At 52.8% G+C, this 15,809-nt stretch overlaps 2 protein-coding genes across 2 annotated transcripts; both read left to right on the top strand.

The window, feature by feature from the left end:
• Positions 1-930: 930 nt before the first annotated feature.
• On the top strand, positions 931-1,902 carry LOC309684006 (olfactory receptor 14J1-like; the record flags this gene model as incomplete). The annotated part of the gene is made up of 1 exon (XM_082499973.1): positions 931-1,902. One exon carries the CDS (start codon positions 931-933, stop codon positions 1,900-1,902), a length of 972 nt encoding a protein of 323 aa, XP_082356099.1.
• A 10,861-nt stretch (positions 1,903-12,763) lies between these two features.
• LOC309684005 (inositol 1,4,5-trisphosphate receptor-interacting protein-like 1) lies at positions 12,764-14,155 on the top strand (the record flags this gene model as incomplete). Its single annotated transcript, XM_082499972.1, has 1 exon — positions 12,764-14,155. One exon carries the CDS (start codon positions 12,764-12,766, stop codon positions 14,153-14,155), a length of 1,392 nt encoding a protein of 463 aa, XP_082356098.1.
• Positions 14,156-15,809: the final 1,654 nt, after the last annotated feature.

Genomic DNA, 15,809 nt, shown 5'->3' with positions numbered 1-15,809 from the left:
CACACAGTGTCTGTGATGGGTTCTGTGTGCACTGCCGGGGAGGAGACGCGCTGCCAGAGAAAGAGCTCCCAGCAGGGACAGCTCTTTCCCTCTTTCCTCTCCCAGAGGGAGCAGCTCCCATGTGCCATGAGAAGGTGATTCGGGCACCTTCCTGCCACCTCCTGTAATGAGGGCACCTTCTACTGAAAACCCCCCGGTCTCCTCTCTCGCCCAGCAGAGCTTCTGACATCAAGGCTGTTGGGTTTCTGGCTGAGGTGCCTGCTCAGCAGCCACACACCAAGGAGGAGAAACTCCTTAGTGCTATCGGTCCCTGTCCTCCCTCAGCAGGAGCATTTCTCCATCTTCCACTCCTGTCCATACTGCTCTTGTTCTTACCCGCATACTCTCTAGGAAGAAGGGGTTCAGGTGAGGCTTACACACCAACACCACCATGCAGCTGTGTCCGTGGGACCAAAGTCCTTCAAACCACCCAAACCTGTGGGGCTATGGAAAATGCAGTGTGGAGCTCGGGGGTGAGATGACTCTGCTGAGATCACTGCACTTAGAGCACTTCTGGGAGTTTCCCTGGCACCCTCCTGCTTGAAAATGCTGACCAGCTTGTCTTCATGACACAGGGATTACCGATGAGGCAAACAGCGACTTTCAGAAGCTGCCACACCCTTCCCAGATGCCCACTGCTGTTGAGCAGGGGTGACTGCTCGCAAGCCCATGGGCAGAAGACTCCTCCTCATGTCGTGTTTGTCCAGCACAAAGCAGAGATCAACACTTGGGGAAGTCAAAAGGTCTTAAAAGGAAGGAGGAAGGCAATGTGTGTTTGGGAAGGACAGAGGAGAATGGGACACGCGGAATGAGAAGAGATTTGCTCAGAGCAGCCCTAACTTGTGAGTGTGGTTTCCTCCTTTGGCAGAACCTCATGAACAAAGGGATCAGATGTCCAACAGCAGCTCCATCACCCAGTTCCTCCTCCTGGCATTTGCAGACACTCGGGAGCTGCAGCTCTTGCACTTTGGGCTCTTCCTGGGCATCTACCTGGCTGCCCTCCTGGGAAACGGCCTCATCATCACCACCATCACCTGCGACCACCGCCTCCACACCCCCATGTACTTCTTCCTCCTCAGCCTCTCTGTTCTTGATCTGGGCTCCATCTCCAACACTCTCCCCAAAGCCATGGCCAATTCCCTCTGGAACACCAGGGCCATCTCCTATGCAGAATGTGCTGTCCAGCTCTTTTTCTTTGTCTTTTTCATTTCAGCTGAGTATTTTCTCCTCACGGTCATGGCCTATGACCGCTACATTGCCATCTGCCAACTTCTGCACTACGGGACCCTCCTGGGTAGCAGAGCTTGTGTCCACGTGGCAGCTGCTGCCTGGGGCAGTGGGTTTCTCAATTCTCTCCTGCACACAGCCAATACATTTTCACTCCCCCTCTGCCAAGGCAATGCCTTGCACCAGTTCTTCTGTGAAGTCCCCCACATCCTCAAGCTCTCCTGCTCACATTCAGATTACCTCAGGGAAGTTGGGCTTCTTGTTGTTAGTGCCTGTTCAGCATTTGTGTGCTTTGTTTTCATTGTGGTGTCCTATGTGCAGATCTTCAGAGCTGTGCTGAGAATCCCCTTACAGCATGGATGGCACAAAGCCTTTTCCACATGCCTTCCTCACCTGGCCGTGGTGTCCCTCTTTCTCAGCACTGCCATGTTTGCCTATCTGAAGCCCTCCTCTGTCTCCTCCCCATCCCTGAACCTGTTGGTGTCATTTCTGTACTCAGTGGTGCCTCCAGCTATGAACCCTCTCATCTACAGCATGAGGAACCAGGAGCTCAAGGATGCCCTAAGGAAATGGATGACTGGTTTCTTTTCAGAAGCAACAATGAACTGCCCATCTTGTTCTATGTATCACACATGATGTAACTCATTACAGGCCCAGACTTTCTTTGCTAGGTTTTTCCTTTCATTTCTGGATGTCATCTCCAAACACGTTGAGGAACAGGAAGTTATTGGAAGTGGTCAACATGGATTTACCAAGGGTAAATCATGCTTGACCAATCTGATAGCTTTCTATGATGTTATAAGTGGTTGGCTGGATGAGGGGAAAGTCGTGGATGTCATCTACCTTGACTTTAGCAAGGCTTTTGACACTGTCTCCCATAACATCCTCATTAGGAAGCTGAGGAAGTATGGGCTAGATGAGGTGACAGCGAGGTGGATTGAGAGTTGGCTGCGGGACAGAACTCAGAGGGTTGTGATCAGCGGCACAGAGTCTAGTTGGAGGCCTGTAACCAGTGGTGTCCCCCAGGGGTCAATACTCGGTCCAATTTTAATATATTCATTAATGACCTGGATGAGGAGACAGAGTGTATCCTCAGCAAGTTTGCTGATGATACCAAACTGGGTGGGGTGGCTGACACCCCAGAGGGCCGTGCTGCCATGCAGCGTGACCTGGACAGGCTGGAGAGCTGGGCAGAGAAGAACCTCATGAGGTTCAACAAAGGCAAGTGCAAGGTCCTGCACCTGGGGAGGAAGAATGTAAAGCACCAGTATAGGTTAGGGGCGGACCTGCTGGGAAGTAGCTCTGAGGAGAAGGATCTGGGGGTCCTGGTAGACAGTAAATTATCCATGGCCCAGCAATGTGCCCTTGTTGCCAAAAAGGCCAATGGAATCCTGGGCTGCATAGGGAAGAGTGTGGCCAGTAGGTGAAAGGAGGTCATTCTCCCCCTCTACTCTGCACTGGTGAGGCCACAACTGGAATACTGTGTCCAGTTTTGGGCTCCCCAGTTCAAGAGGGACAGTGAACTGCTGGAGCGAGTCCAGCGAAGGGCAACTAAGATGATTAAGGGCTTGGAGCATCTCCCTTATGAGGAAAGGCTGAGAGAGCTGGGACTCTTTAGCCTGGAGAAGAGAAGGCTGAGGGGAGACCTTATTATGGCATACAAGTATCTAAAGGGTGGGTTGAAGGAGGATGGAGCCAGGCTCTTTTCAATGGTTCCCAGTGACAGGACGAGGGGTAATGGGCACAAGTTAGAACACAGGAAGTTCCGTTCAAATACAGGGAAACAGTTCTTTACGGTGAAGGTGACAGAGCACTGGCACAGGCTGCCCAGGGAGGTTGTGGAGTCCCCTTCCCTGGAGAATTTCAAGACCCGCCTGAATGCAGTCCTGAGTAATGTGCTCTAGGCAATCCTGCTTTAGCAGGAGAGTTGGACTAGATGATCTCTAGAGGTTCCTTCCAACTCTGAAAATTCTGTGATTCTGTGTGATTCTGTGATTCTTCGGGTTTTAGCTTTTCTGGGTTTTACTAATGCTGTCAACTAAAGAACAGAGCCATCCTTTATCCCATTTCTATGTCAGCATCTGCCTGTCTTGTTTGATCCAGAGACTTTGTATAAATAAGGACCTGCTCTCTCTGTATATTTAAACAAAATAAAGGACCCTGCACTGACTTGTTTGTCTGAGATCTTCTCAGGAGCTGCAGGGGCCTCATCTGTGTGCTGAGGTGTAGGGGGCAGGAGCCACCCAAGCTGGGTCTGCCTCCCAGCCTGACCAGCATGGCCCTGGGCACCACAGCCCCTGGCTCTGCAGAGCCGCACCACCAGCTCAGGGGCTGTGGGACACCTGGGGAGGGAGTGCAGGAATGGCTGGCCAGGCCAGCACGGATGAGCTCTCTCGGGAAGAGGCTCTGAGGGGAGATGGGCTGTGGTGGGAGAAGACTAGGGCACCGCATGTGTGCAGGGCAGACATGGCAAGAGGAACCCTTTGCTGCGGTGGGGCAGCTCGGGGAAGGCTGCCCTGTCCCTGAGGCAAAAGGACCTTCCTGAGGGTGCCCTGGGCCAATTCTCTCATGCCATCCTGGGAAGGACGTTTGGCAGGTGGAGCTGCAAGCTGCCTGGGGCGGAAATATCCTCAGCATGCCGGCTGGGTGAACATTCTCACTGGCCTCCATGTACTGCTGTGGGACCAGTCCCAATGGGGCTGCTCTGCTGGTCTGTGCTGGGGAGAGGGCAGGAGGTGTCCAGATTCAGGGAGGGTCTGGGCTGGCGGGGCTGGCAAGTCCCCCAGAGAGGAAAACCCCAGGGAAGAGCTGAAGTGTGGGAGTATGCAGGGTGGGGGCACACAGCAGTATCCTGGCACAGCCCGGCTCCTGCGCGAGACATGAGGGACCAGCAGAGCAGGGTCTAGGCTGTGCCTGTGCCCACTGGATGCCCCGGGGAAGTTGCCCCAGGGTCACCATCATGGGCCAGCAAGAACAACCTCCATTTCTAGCACTGGACTCTCATCCCACCTCAGAGAGGTTCTTTGTCCCTCCACAGAGGGACACCAAATGACAAGGTCCATGTTTGCATTGTACAGATGAGACTTAAGCATGCACATCATGTGCGTGTGGAGAGATGGACACGGGTGAGCACAAATGCCATCAGCTATTCCTGGGGGTGCCATGAAGGCGTGTAGGACAGACGAGGTCACTTCACTTGGAGAGTAACATCTCCGGGGGAACACCTGGATGCAGCACTGGGATGTGCTTCCTTGAACCAAGGTCCCCGTGTCCATTCCTCATGAGGAGTGCAGAGCAGGGCGACTCACTGCAGGGCTGCGGTGCCTCCCAGCCTCTGGGGGTGGCAGCAGGAGGTCAGAGAGACACTGTGACCTCTACAGTGCATTGCTTCTGCACGGGCAAGGGAAGGACTCGTGTCTCTGATCACCCGTGTGTGTATGAGGAGTGCCCGAGGCCAGCTGAGGTGTGGGCACCCGACAGAGCTCTGACATTTCTGTGTGTGACTGCACGAACAAATCCCCACCATCCCAGGGACAGTCATCTCAGCTGCCGTGGACAGGCTCATTGCAAGTGCTCCTCTCTGCTCCATCACCCTGTCCTGTGACTCTGGATTGTGCCCTGAAAAGTGCCAGAGCAGCCAGACAGGCTCTGGGGTCCTTGGAAAAGGCAGATGTCAAACCCATCTTCAAGAAGGACAGGGGTGAGGATTGGGAGAATTGTGTGCCTTCCTCAGTCCCTTAGAAGGTGGTGGGGTACGTCCTCCCGCAGCCATCTCCAGACACTGGAAGGACAAGAAAGGCATTGCTGGACCAGGATGGTTAGGGGAAACAAGGGCATATTGTGTACCTGGCCTTCTGCACGGCCTTTAACATCATCTCCCAGTCTCCTTATAGCCTGATTGATGCTCTCTGGGCTGAAGCAGCGGAAGGTCTGATGGGAGGGAAGCTGGCTAGATGATCAGGCCCAAATGTCAACAGCAGTACAAAGTCCTGCTTGAAGCCAGTCATAACAAGAATCCCTCAGTGATTAGCACTTGGGCCAACACTGTTGAATGTCCTTATAATCACCCTGTACGGTGGAGCCCCATCCAGGAAGAGGACGTGGATGTGGGCTGGCATGTCCCTTCTGTCTGAGTACCTGACAGGACAGCAGCAGGCAGATGGCTTGTTTGTGTCTTTCCAAGAAGCTGAAAGGCCAGCAGCAGTCACATGGTTTAGAAGATCATGGTGAGGTTACTTCTGTCTGGTCAAGTGAAAGGCCACAAGAAGGCTGATGAGTGAGGTCACCTGCCTGGAGGGTGCTTTCTCAGATTTTTGAGCTTTCCTTGGAAGTGTGACAAAGCAGGAGAGAGCAAAACTGCTACAAAGTGCAGCTGGGAAAGTGGAGACTGGACACGAGGAAGAAGAAACTTCACTTGAAAGGTAGAGCTGTGATGCAAGAGGTCACCCAGAGAGAGCTGGTGTCCTGGTTTGTGGTAAAACAGGACCCATTTTCTTCAGTAACTTTGCTTCTTAGCTGAATCTCTTCTAACTACTGAAATTAAGAGCGTATTGTGCAGACACTGTTTGCTCTCATAGTGATCAGACCTTTATAGTAGATGCCCAGGCATGGTGTGCAGAGAGGCTCTTGCTTATACTTATTGCTATAACAGCCAAGGCCAACCAACTTTGTTATTTGCCCCGTTGGAGGGTCGGAAGTGGAAAAGCACGGTGGGGTCCAACCAAATATACAAATACCAATACAAAATATACCAGGATTATACTCAGCCAACTATAACCATAGGAAGATGTGCACTCCCAGCAGTGGACAGCAAATGTGGGACACAGCGAGTGCTGCAGCTTCAGGAGGAAGGGAAGGGCTCAGGGCTCCGGCACCAGGAGACGCAGTTCTCAGGATGGCAGCCATCAAGGGAGAGAGAGCACTTCACAACAAACATTATATGAATATGACAATGCTCATGGTATGGAATAATCCTGTTGGCAGCTCGGGTCAGCTGCTCAGGACTCACTCCTCCTCATCCCTGCACCCGGCAAGCTCGAAAACCTTGACCTTGAAGCCCACACACCATAGTTGGCTATAAAGTAAATATATTGACAAATTCAGAAACCAGAGCCTTCTAAAAGTGCAGTCTTCCCAAGTATTAAAAGATAATTTAGTCCTGTGTCACTCAAACCAGGAGAACAGATCACAAGGTTGACCTCTTTGCTTATTCCAAGGAGAAAGAGGCCTATTTGAGGTGAGCCTATTCTTGGCACCAGCTTTGAGAGCAGAGCTGAGCCTTCAGGCAGTGCACTTGGGAAATCACGTTGTATTACAGACCAACGAAGAGAACATCAGCTCTTCCCCAGTGTTAGAAGTGCATATATATGGGCTCCAGGTGAGACAGCATGGGTTCATTCCTTGGTAGAAGTACGCTGAATCTAAACAATTGTGGAGGAATGTGGGAAACCTCGGCTGGTCCAAGGGATCAGAATGCAAGTTTAACATTGACCTTGAGCAGATATCCGTGTACCCTTGAAGAGACTGGGGAGTCCTGAGAAGAGCTAAGTAAAAAGATTGGCAAACATCCTGGCTTTGACCAGAGCATGAACAGCGTGTGATGTGAGAGCGTATCGGGCAAAAGTAGAATGCTGAATATATGCATAGATAAGCACCTGGGTAAAAGAATATTAAAAAGCACTGATTGTTAAATAAAGAAATTGGATTGCTGCAACTTGATGTCCAGTGTCGTGTCCGTCCCAACAACGACAACTGGTGACCCCGACGTGATTTTAAGGAAGAAGACGACTGGAAATAGTCGTGGGGACGGAGCCCAGTGAAGCTAAGGACAGCAGGCAGACCTGTTGATGGATCCGGATCATATTTAAGAAGACACCTGTAGTAGGTGAGCCACTGGGGACATGGGAGGGAAGTTAACTAAGGAGGAGCAGACTATCCTCTCCACACGGACGCTGTTGTTTAAACAGCAAGGTGTAATCCTCCCTGAAGTGACTTTGCAAAAAATGGTATTGTGGGGAAAAGAACAGGGAGTAAAAGTAACATCGGTTACAGCATTTAGTATAAAGCAATGGACAAAACTACGGCAGACTTTAAGGAAGCTAAACACGGCTCAAAAATGGCTGTTATTAACTACGTGGCGACTTTTATTAGAGACATTAAAGAACTTTAAGGAGCAGAGAGATTTAGCGAAAGGGAGTGAACAGCCGTCCGCAGCCCCTGCGCCGTTTGTCTCTAAACCTCGTGTTGATGATTTAAAGGGGCAGGAGATTGCTGCTCGGGAAAATAAAGGACTGTTCCCGATGAACACAAAAGATAAACAATATAAATATGTATTACCTCGCGACCAAGTTGCAAGTGAAGGTGCTAACCGATCGGGATTTGTATTGCCTAGAGACCAAGTCGAGAGCAGTGAAGAGGTCCAAAAGACCCCTCCGGAGGAGGTGCTCATCCCTTGTGAACCTCCTAATCCACCGTTCCCTTATCCACCTTTGCCCCCTGAATCAGATAATGAGGAGGAAAGCAATTTGATCGACTGGGGCAATTCTCCTCCAGTTTCTGTCCCTTCTGCCCCACCTACCCCTTGGCCTTCTCACACTGATGTAAAATCGTAAATAGAACAAGGGGGTCCTCTCTGTTGTTCAAAGTATCCCCGAACTTGGACTTACCACCAGTTCAAGTGACGGTTAAACCCCAAAACCCTGTCCGATTTTGGAGGGAGGTGAAGCAAAAAGCGATGGAATTGGGTGAATGGGACTTGTCGGAGAAAATACCTGTTTCACTTTCTCATGCCGAGTCTCCTAGTACTGAAATTGCCGAGCCTGCTGCTTTTCCTATAGTATACAATGACCCTGCATCAGGGCAGCCCCATGAACATATGCCCTATTCCTGGAAAGTGATTCAGGATTTGCAGAAAGCTGTTGCTCAGTACGGCCCGAACTCTCCTGCAGTAATGCAACTCATAAGATTGCTGTCCTTAGAAGTGATGACTCCTTATGATATTCAACACCTCGCTCAGATTATTTTTCAGCCGGTGCAGTTAACAGTTTTTAGAAGCATTTGGCAACAAAGAGCTGAGGCACAAGCTGTGGATAACTTACAGTTTCCGCAAGGGGACCCTCGCTATGGTAATGGCGCTGAAGTATTAACAGGGACGGGTCAATCTAATAATCCACAGCACCAGGCGCAATGGCCCCCCCTTGTGTTAGAACAAGTGAAGCAAGTAGGAATTGAATCATTAATCCCTACAGCCGAGTTGGCAGAGCCAAAACAGAAATATACCACTATTAAGCAAGGTACTCGTGAAGCATTTCTTCCGTTTGTTGAAAAACTGCAGGCAGCCACTGAGCGACAGGTGTTTGGCACTCACCTCCGTGAGATGCTACTGAAACAGCTAGCCCGAGGTAACGCGGACAGCCAAAAAATAATTGAAGCTTTGCCAGGTGATCCCACCTTAGAGGCCATGATAACCGCATGTGCTAAAGTTGGGTCTATGGAACATAAAATGACTGCACTTGCAACAGCAATGGCAGCAGTGCGTGTGCAAAGCCTAAAATGTTATGGGTGTGGTCAGTCGGGTCATGTAAAAGCAGAGTGCCCTAGAAAGAAGCCACAGAGAACTGGCCCTCAAAAGCAGAGTACAGGAGGTGCTGCAAGCATGATGTGTCATCGATGTGGAAGAATGGGACATATTGCTAAGCAATGTCACTCAAAATATCACTTTAACGGGCAACCTATACCATCGGGAAACGGCAAGAAGAGCACGAAAGGGTGTGCGCAGACACAAATACCCTGCCTCAATAATCCATTCCTGGGAGTAGTGCAAGAGCAACCCTCTGTGACAGGCTATCAGGAGAGACAAGAGGGGCAGCCAGGATGGATGTATCCACTGCCGACGCAGTGACAATAAGTACGAAAGAGGTACACAAGGTGCCCCTGGACGCTTGGGGACCAATTGGCAAAGGTTTAAGTGCCTTACTGATAGGAAGATCTAGTACCACCTTACAAGGCCTCATGGTACATGTCGGAGTGATTGATGCTGATTACACAGGACAAATATGTACCATGGTATCAACAGCTACACCACCTGTGACTATTGAGAAGGGAACTCGACTTGCTCAGTTAATCCCATTTCAAAGTTGTGTTCCACGAACGAACGTTACATGTGGTAATGGTGGTTTTGGCTCTACAGGAAAGCCACAAGTCTATTGGGTGCAAAGAGTATCTAATCAACGCCCACAAATGCATTGTGTTCTTGAACTTAACGATGCCACCCCCAAGAAGATCCGACTGACTGGATTATTAGACACTGGAGCAGATGTGACGATCATCTCTTTACGGGAGTGGCCTGTTGCTTGGCCATTAACCTCCAATGCCTTGGGAGGGGCAGGACTCAGAGGAGTTGTCAACAGTTATATGTCCACTAACCCTATTGTGATTGTAAACTCAGAAGGGCAAAGGGCTACAGTGCGGCCATATGTGACCTCAACTCCTTTAAACCTATGGGGAAGGGGCTGCTTAGGCCAATGGGGAGTTCGCATAACTACGGATTTTTAGTCGGGACCACTGTATTGCAGGGTGTTTCTCAACACACTTTAGCCCTAAAATGGCTAACAGAAAAACCGGTGTGGGCTGATCAGTTGCCCCTTGGCCAAGAGAAATTAACGGCCAAGGCAATTAAGGTAGCTTGTTTTTTACAACTCTGGGGCGTGACACATGTCACAGGCATCCCCCACTCACCCACGGGTCAGAGTATTGTTGAGTGTGCACACGGGACTCTAAAACGCCTTTGCAAAAAACAAAAAGGGGGAATGATAGGGGAAACCCCTGAAGCACGATTAACTAAAGCTGTATATGTATTAAACTTTTTGCAGTTTGCTGATGATACTCCTGCTGTGGTGCCACCCCTTCTTCGGCACTTTGGTTCCCTTGTGACCCAGGAACGGGTGGGTCCTGGAGCAAAAGTGCTGCTGTGAGACCTAATAATCGCAGCATCCTTTTTTGCCCCGGAGTGGCATCAGCTAAAGCACTCGCTACGCTTAACAAGCTTGGGTGTTGGCTGGCTAAGCAATCTAATGCTACATCTTCAGCTTTAAGTAGTTTACTACTAGATGTAGACTCAGTCAGACATGCCACACTGCAGAATCGAGCTGCAGTAGATTTTCTGTTGCTGGCTCAAGGTCATGGTTGTCAAGATTTTGATGGGATGTGCTGCATGAACTTATCGGACCATTCTCAATCTATTCATGCACACATACAAGAGTTAATGGAACGAACGAAAAAGTTAAAGGAAGAGGATGGGTTCTTCTCTTTTGATCACCTTTTGCAAAACTGGGGACTCTCGGGATGGCTGGTTTCAAAGGTCAAAGCAGGATTAATAATATTGCTGATATTAGTTGTGCTAATGATGGTGCCATGTCTCATCTCCCTACTGCAAAGGGCCCTGCAGCGGGTGATGGGGGCAGCATTTGTAGCACAAATACAAAAAGGGGGAATTGTGGGAAACCTCGGCTGGTCCGAGGGATCGGAACACGAGTTTAACATTGACCTTGAGCAGATATCTGTGTACCCTTGAAGAGACTGGGGAGTCCTGAGAAGAGCTAAGTAAAAAGATAAGGGTTGGCAAACATCCTGGCTTTGACCAGAGCATGAACAGCGTGTGATGTGAGAGCGTATTGGGCAAAAGTAGAATCCTGAATATATGCATAGATAAGCACCTGGGTAAGAGAATATAAAAAAGCACTGCTTGTTAAATAAAAAAATTGAATTGCTGCAACTTAATGTCCAGTGTCGTGTCCGTCCCAACAACGACAGCTGGGTATTGCGAGGGCCGCAGCAGCACGTGGGAAAGGGGTTTGCCAGAGTTGTGTTCCATTTTCAGCTGCCTTAGCGTGTTTGCTGAGTTTACGGGTTTTATCCCAACGTCCTTGGTGAAAAGAAATGGCAGCAAGCCTGGGCTCTAAAGTTCAAAGTTGGGATGCTGAAGCCAACCAAGCAAGGCAAAAGCGCTATCGCTGACTTAGCCAAGAAACCGTAGGAGGCAGTTGCTCTGTCACCTGAGCTGAATTTACAGGCCGTGTTTCAGTGGAAAGCTGCCCCCAGGTCAGCGTGCTCCATGCTCTGTTTCACAAGTCCTTCCCCATTTAATTGTTCCTTTCAGGCCATGGAGAGAGAGGTCAGTGCCGCATTTGGCAGAGGTGAGCCAGATGAGATCATGAGCAGTGCCTTCAAACTAAAGGTCACTCGTGAGGACATCCGCACGCTCAGGAACCTTTGCTGGCTAAACGATGAGGTAAAACCAGCTGCAGCACAGGGACAGTCTCATTCAGCCTTTATTGAAAAATACCCCTCCGCTGTGTACGAATGTACTCAAGTTTAGAATCTGGTAGTTTCCCCCCCCTTAATTTGCTTTTGATGGTTATGTTATTAGGAAACCCTAATTGCCCAGGAATGGTAGAAGTGATCACAAATTGGCCCGAAGGCAAGGCCTTTGGGGTGCCACCAGAGGAGGTGGTGACACGTGCTGAGGAAGCTCCACCATATCATGAACTCTCATTCTCTCAGCTAATGAGAACCAGCATGGTCTGGTTACTGATGGGTCTTGTCGTACTGTAGGAAAGCATCGAAGGTGGAATGCTGCGGTGTGGAGTCCTACAGGACGAGTGGCAGAAGCTGCTGAAGGACAAGGTGAGCGGAGTCAATCTGCAGAGCGAAAAGCCGTCCAGCTGGCGTTAGCTGTTGCTGAAGGAGAAAAGTGGCCAAGACTATCTCTCTCTCCTGACTCCGGGACAGCGGCAAATGCTCTGTGGGGGCGACTAAAGCAGTGGAAGCAGAGCAACTGGCAGCCCTGTCCTGCCGGCTGGGCCTGTACTCTGTGTCTGTCGGGGCTCTGGTTGCCGGGAGCAGCTGTGAGGCGCTGAGGCGGGGGGGCTGGTTGGCGGCTGTGCCGGTGATGCGCTCTGGCGCTTGTGACATCAGAGGGGCCGTGTCACAATGGGAGCAGCTATAAAAGGCGCCCGCAGGCAGCGCTGCCCCAGCACAGCCTGAGCCAGAGGTGAGTGCGCAGGCGGCGGGAGGCTGGGCCGGAGTGGGGCCCGGGCAGAACGGCGGGCCCCTGGGGTGTGGGTTCTCATCCTGCATCAAGGGCCCAGCTGCTGGCGGGAGCGCCTGGGGCCGGGCACGCTGCCACCGCCACCGCCGGGGTTGGGCGCAGGCCTTGCTGTCCCCCAGCTGTCTCGCCCCCTCTCCTGCCTGCCCCCAGCTCCCTGCAGTGCAGCGGCAGGGCCCTTGCGCCACCTCCTCCTGCCCTCCCAGCCCCACTCAACCCCTTCTCTCCCTCCTCCCACAGGCCATGGCTGACACAACCTTCCTCACCTTGCTCGTGCAGAGCATCCTCCAGCTCCTGCACATGGTCTGCCAGGAGCTGGGTGAGGCCACCTGCGGGCGCATGCAGCAGCACGCGCAGCAGCTGAGCCAGCCCAAGACTCGGCTGCTGCAGGACATGGAGCAGGACGCCTCGGCCTGGGGAGACCTGCTCTTCGCTGCCTTGCAGCACTGGCAGGTCTGGGCGCTCGCTGCAGTCCTCGTCCTGATCTTCAGGCTCTGCCGGCACCTCAGCAAAAGGAGCCCCCAGCCAGGCAGCAGCGCTGCAGAGGAGGAGAGCTCCAGCAGCAGCACAGAGTGCGGCAACGAACAATGTGCAGGAGAAGGTTCTGGCGATTATGAGAAGCGTGTGTTTGGGAGGTTTGCAAAGCGCATCCGGTCGTCAGTGCAGCGCCTGGCCTACAGGAGCCGCGTGGTGGAGGAGCTGGTGGGCGACCTCCTGGCTGTCCTGCAAGAGCGCATGTCCAATACTTTCTTCCCGGTCCTGCAGCCAGCCATCGGGGTGGGCAGCGCCTTCGAAGGTTGGAGTCCCCGTGGGCGTGATGCTGTGTACCACCTGCTTGTGCCCCTTAAGCCCCCCCGTGGGCACGTTTTCCACCTGGAGCTGGGCACTTCAGCGGAGATGCCGGCAAAGGACTCCCACGTCCGCGTGGAGCTGGCGTGTACCTGCAGCAGGGATCAGCTGGTGGAGAACACGCCGTTCTACCTCCACCACCCCCAGGAGGAGGAGCTGAGGAAAAATCCGTCTGCCAGCCTCCTTGGCACCCTCTGCACCGGCTCCTACCTGGATGTGCACAAAACCGCCCAGTGGTTGCAGAACCTGGTGAGCTCAGCCTGGGAAGAGATGCCTCAGGCGCAGCACTACAGCATGAAGGTGCTGCCTTCCAGCCGCTCCTGCAAGCTGCAGCTGACGAACGCCTCCGGGAAAAGCATCCTCATTGACATCACGTTTGGGGTGCGGCGAGGTGACTCAGACATCTTCCTGAGCAGCCAGGAGACTACAGAGGCCATCCTTACCCCCAGCACAACGTGGGTAGAGAGCTACGCGGTGGCAGAGGTGAAGTTCTTCAGGCATGTGGCCAGGCAGGCCCCACACGACACCGCCCACCTCAAATGCCTCCAGCTCTTTGCCGCTATCCTGCTGGGCACCGGCTTTTCTACCGCTATCTTCAAGACGGTTGCCATGCACCTCCTCAACACCTTACCCGTGTCGAGCTGGAGCAGGAGGGAGTTCCTCATGCGGCTGCAGGATATCCTGTGGTACCTGCGCGGCTGCCTGCACGACAGACGCCTCGACCACTTCTTCTTTGCTAATGAGAACATGCCCGAGGACATCGTCTTGCCCCCAGCCCTCCAAACAGCGGAGCCACTCAACCTCTTCCAGCGCCTGCTGCACGACCCGGCTGCCCACGCCAAGGCAATGCGTGAGGCCGATGAGCTGCAAGATCGGCTCACAAGCCTGCTCTTCTACGGACACCGAAAGAGCTCCTCACGCACAGAGCTCTCTTAGTGTCCCCTAGATACTCCCCTGGTGCTGCGGAACTGAGCACGCTGGGCACGCACAACACGCTACTCAGTCGGCTCTGGGAACTGCTGCCACACCTTTCCTTTGCAGCAGAACCGCACTCTGGGGAGTGGGACGCGATGCGGCTGGAGTCGCCCTTGCAAGGAGCCTTGCGACAGAGACTCCTGTTACCATGGGCCCAGCCACCAACCTGTCCCTCGCGGAGCTTTACTCTGTACATAGATGTCAATAAATCATTTGTTTCACACCCAAACGTGCGTCTGTGCGTGTGTGGGCATCGGTTTTGGGGGGAAGGCGGACATAGGTGCTGAGCTGCCCCAGAGTGGCAGAGCATTTTGCTGAAGAGCTGATGCGGTGGCTCTGCTTTCACTGATTGTGGAGCTAAGGCTGCCACCTGTCTCTGCTCCTGCGCTGGGGCAATGGCAATCACTTGTCCCCCTCCACAGCTCTCTGGATGGCACCATAGGTAGGGAGTCTGCAGTGCCTTCCTTGGGAGCCGTACACAAAGCACGCCCTGGTAGCCCAACAGCCCTTGGATAACCCCTGTGGGGTGGCTAGGACCCTGCCCGAGTGGGGAGCCCTGTGCACAGGGAAGAAGTGTCACGATGCCGAGCAGGGCTCTGCCTCCTGTACAAGTACCAGGTTCATTCTCCATACCCTCGCGGCACCTGCACAACCACCTCCCTGCGGCTGCTGGCCCGCTCCCCCCGCCACCACCTCCTGCCCTCCCAGCCCCACTCAGCCCCTTCTCTCTGTATGGGAGCAGCCAGCCAAGCCGGTTTCAGAGCACAAGAGGTGAGAGGCAGGGAGCTGCCATCCCACTCAGCTCCATCCCCGCCGTGCCTTGGCTGTGCAGAGAGAACTTGGGGGGAGCTGCAAAACAGCTCAGCCCGGGCTTATCTCAAGATGGCACAGAACAACCAAAACCAAATGGCCTTTAACAAACAAAATGCCCCGAGTCCCATCCCACCACTCTTCCCGTGACGTTGAGCGCCGGACATCACAAACTGGCAACAGAGACTTCGCTATGGCACCACCAGAGGGAAATATCCCAGACAGTGTAATCCACTCGGGCATAATCCTGCACCCTCACCGAGTCAGGAAATATAAACCGCAGGGTCTGGGGAGACAAATGGGGAATCCTCCAAGGATACAGCTGGCCCCTCGGAGATCCGTCCCCCCCATCCAGGACGCTGTACAGGGTAACTTCCCCGGGATGGAGCGACCTCACCTGAGAGAGAGAGGGTAAGTGACTAAGAAACATCCGTACGGTATAGGGCATGCGATTGAGTTTGTGACTGGTGCACTCTTCTAAGGCATTAATATCTAGCGCCCTTGTGGTTTGTGTTGTCACTTGTCCGGATCATTAGCAATAGTGGATCCCACTAATGTCTTCTAAACCGCAATAGTGTAATCGCCACCGCACACACACAACTTGCAATAGTGACGTATTGGACCTGTGAGTGAAGTCCAAATACATTGTTAATTTGAACCTCTCAGTGAAGTCCTTTTTTCCTGTTTCATCACAGGCATGATGCCCATCAGGGCGGCTGGCAGGGGCCGTGCAGGCGCGATGTCCGTCGGGGGGGCTGGCGGGGTCTGTGCCGGTACAGTGTACAGCAGCGGGGGTCGGTGGGGA

This window comes from Vanellus vanellus, assembly GCF_965231255.1.
Source record: "Vanellus vanellus genome assembly, contig: HAP1_SCAFFOLD_1142, whole genome shotgun sequence".
Lineage (NCBI taxonomy): Eukaryota > Metazoa > Chordata > Aves > Charadriiformes > Charadriidae > Vanellus > Vanellus vanellus.
Note: the sequence above shows the minus strand (reverse complement) of the source record. Positions and strands in the feature narration are given on the sequence as shown.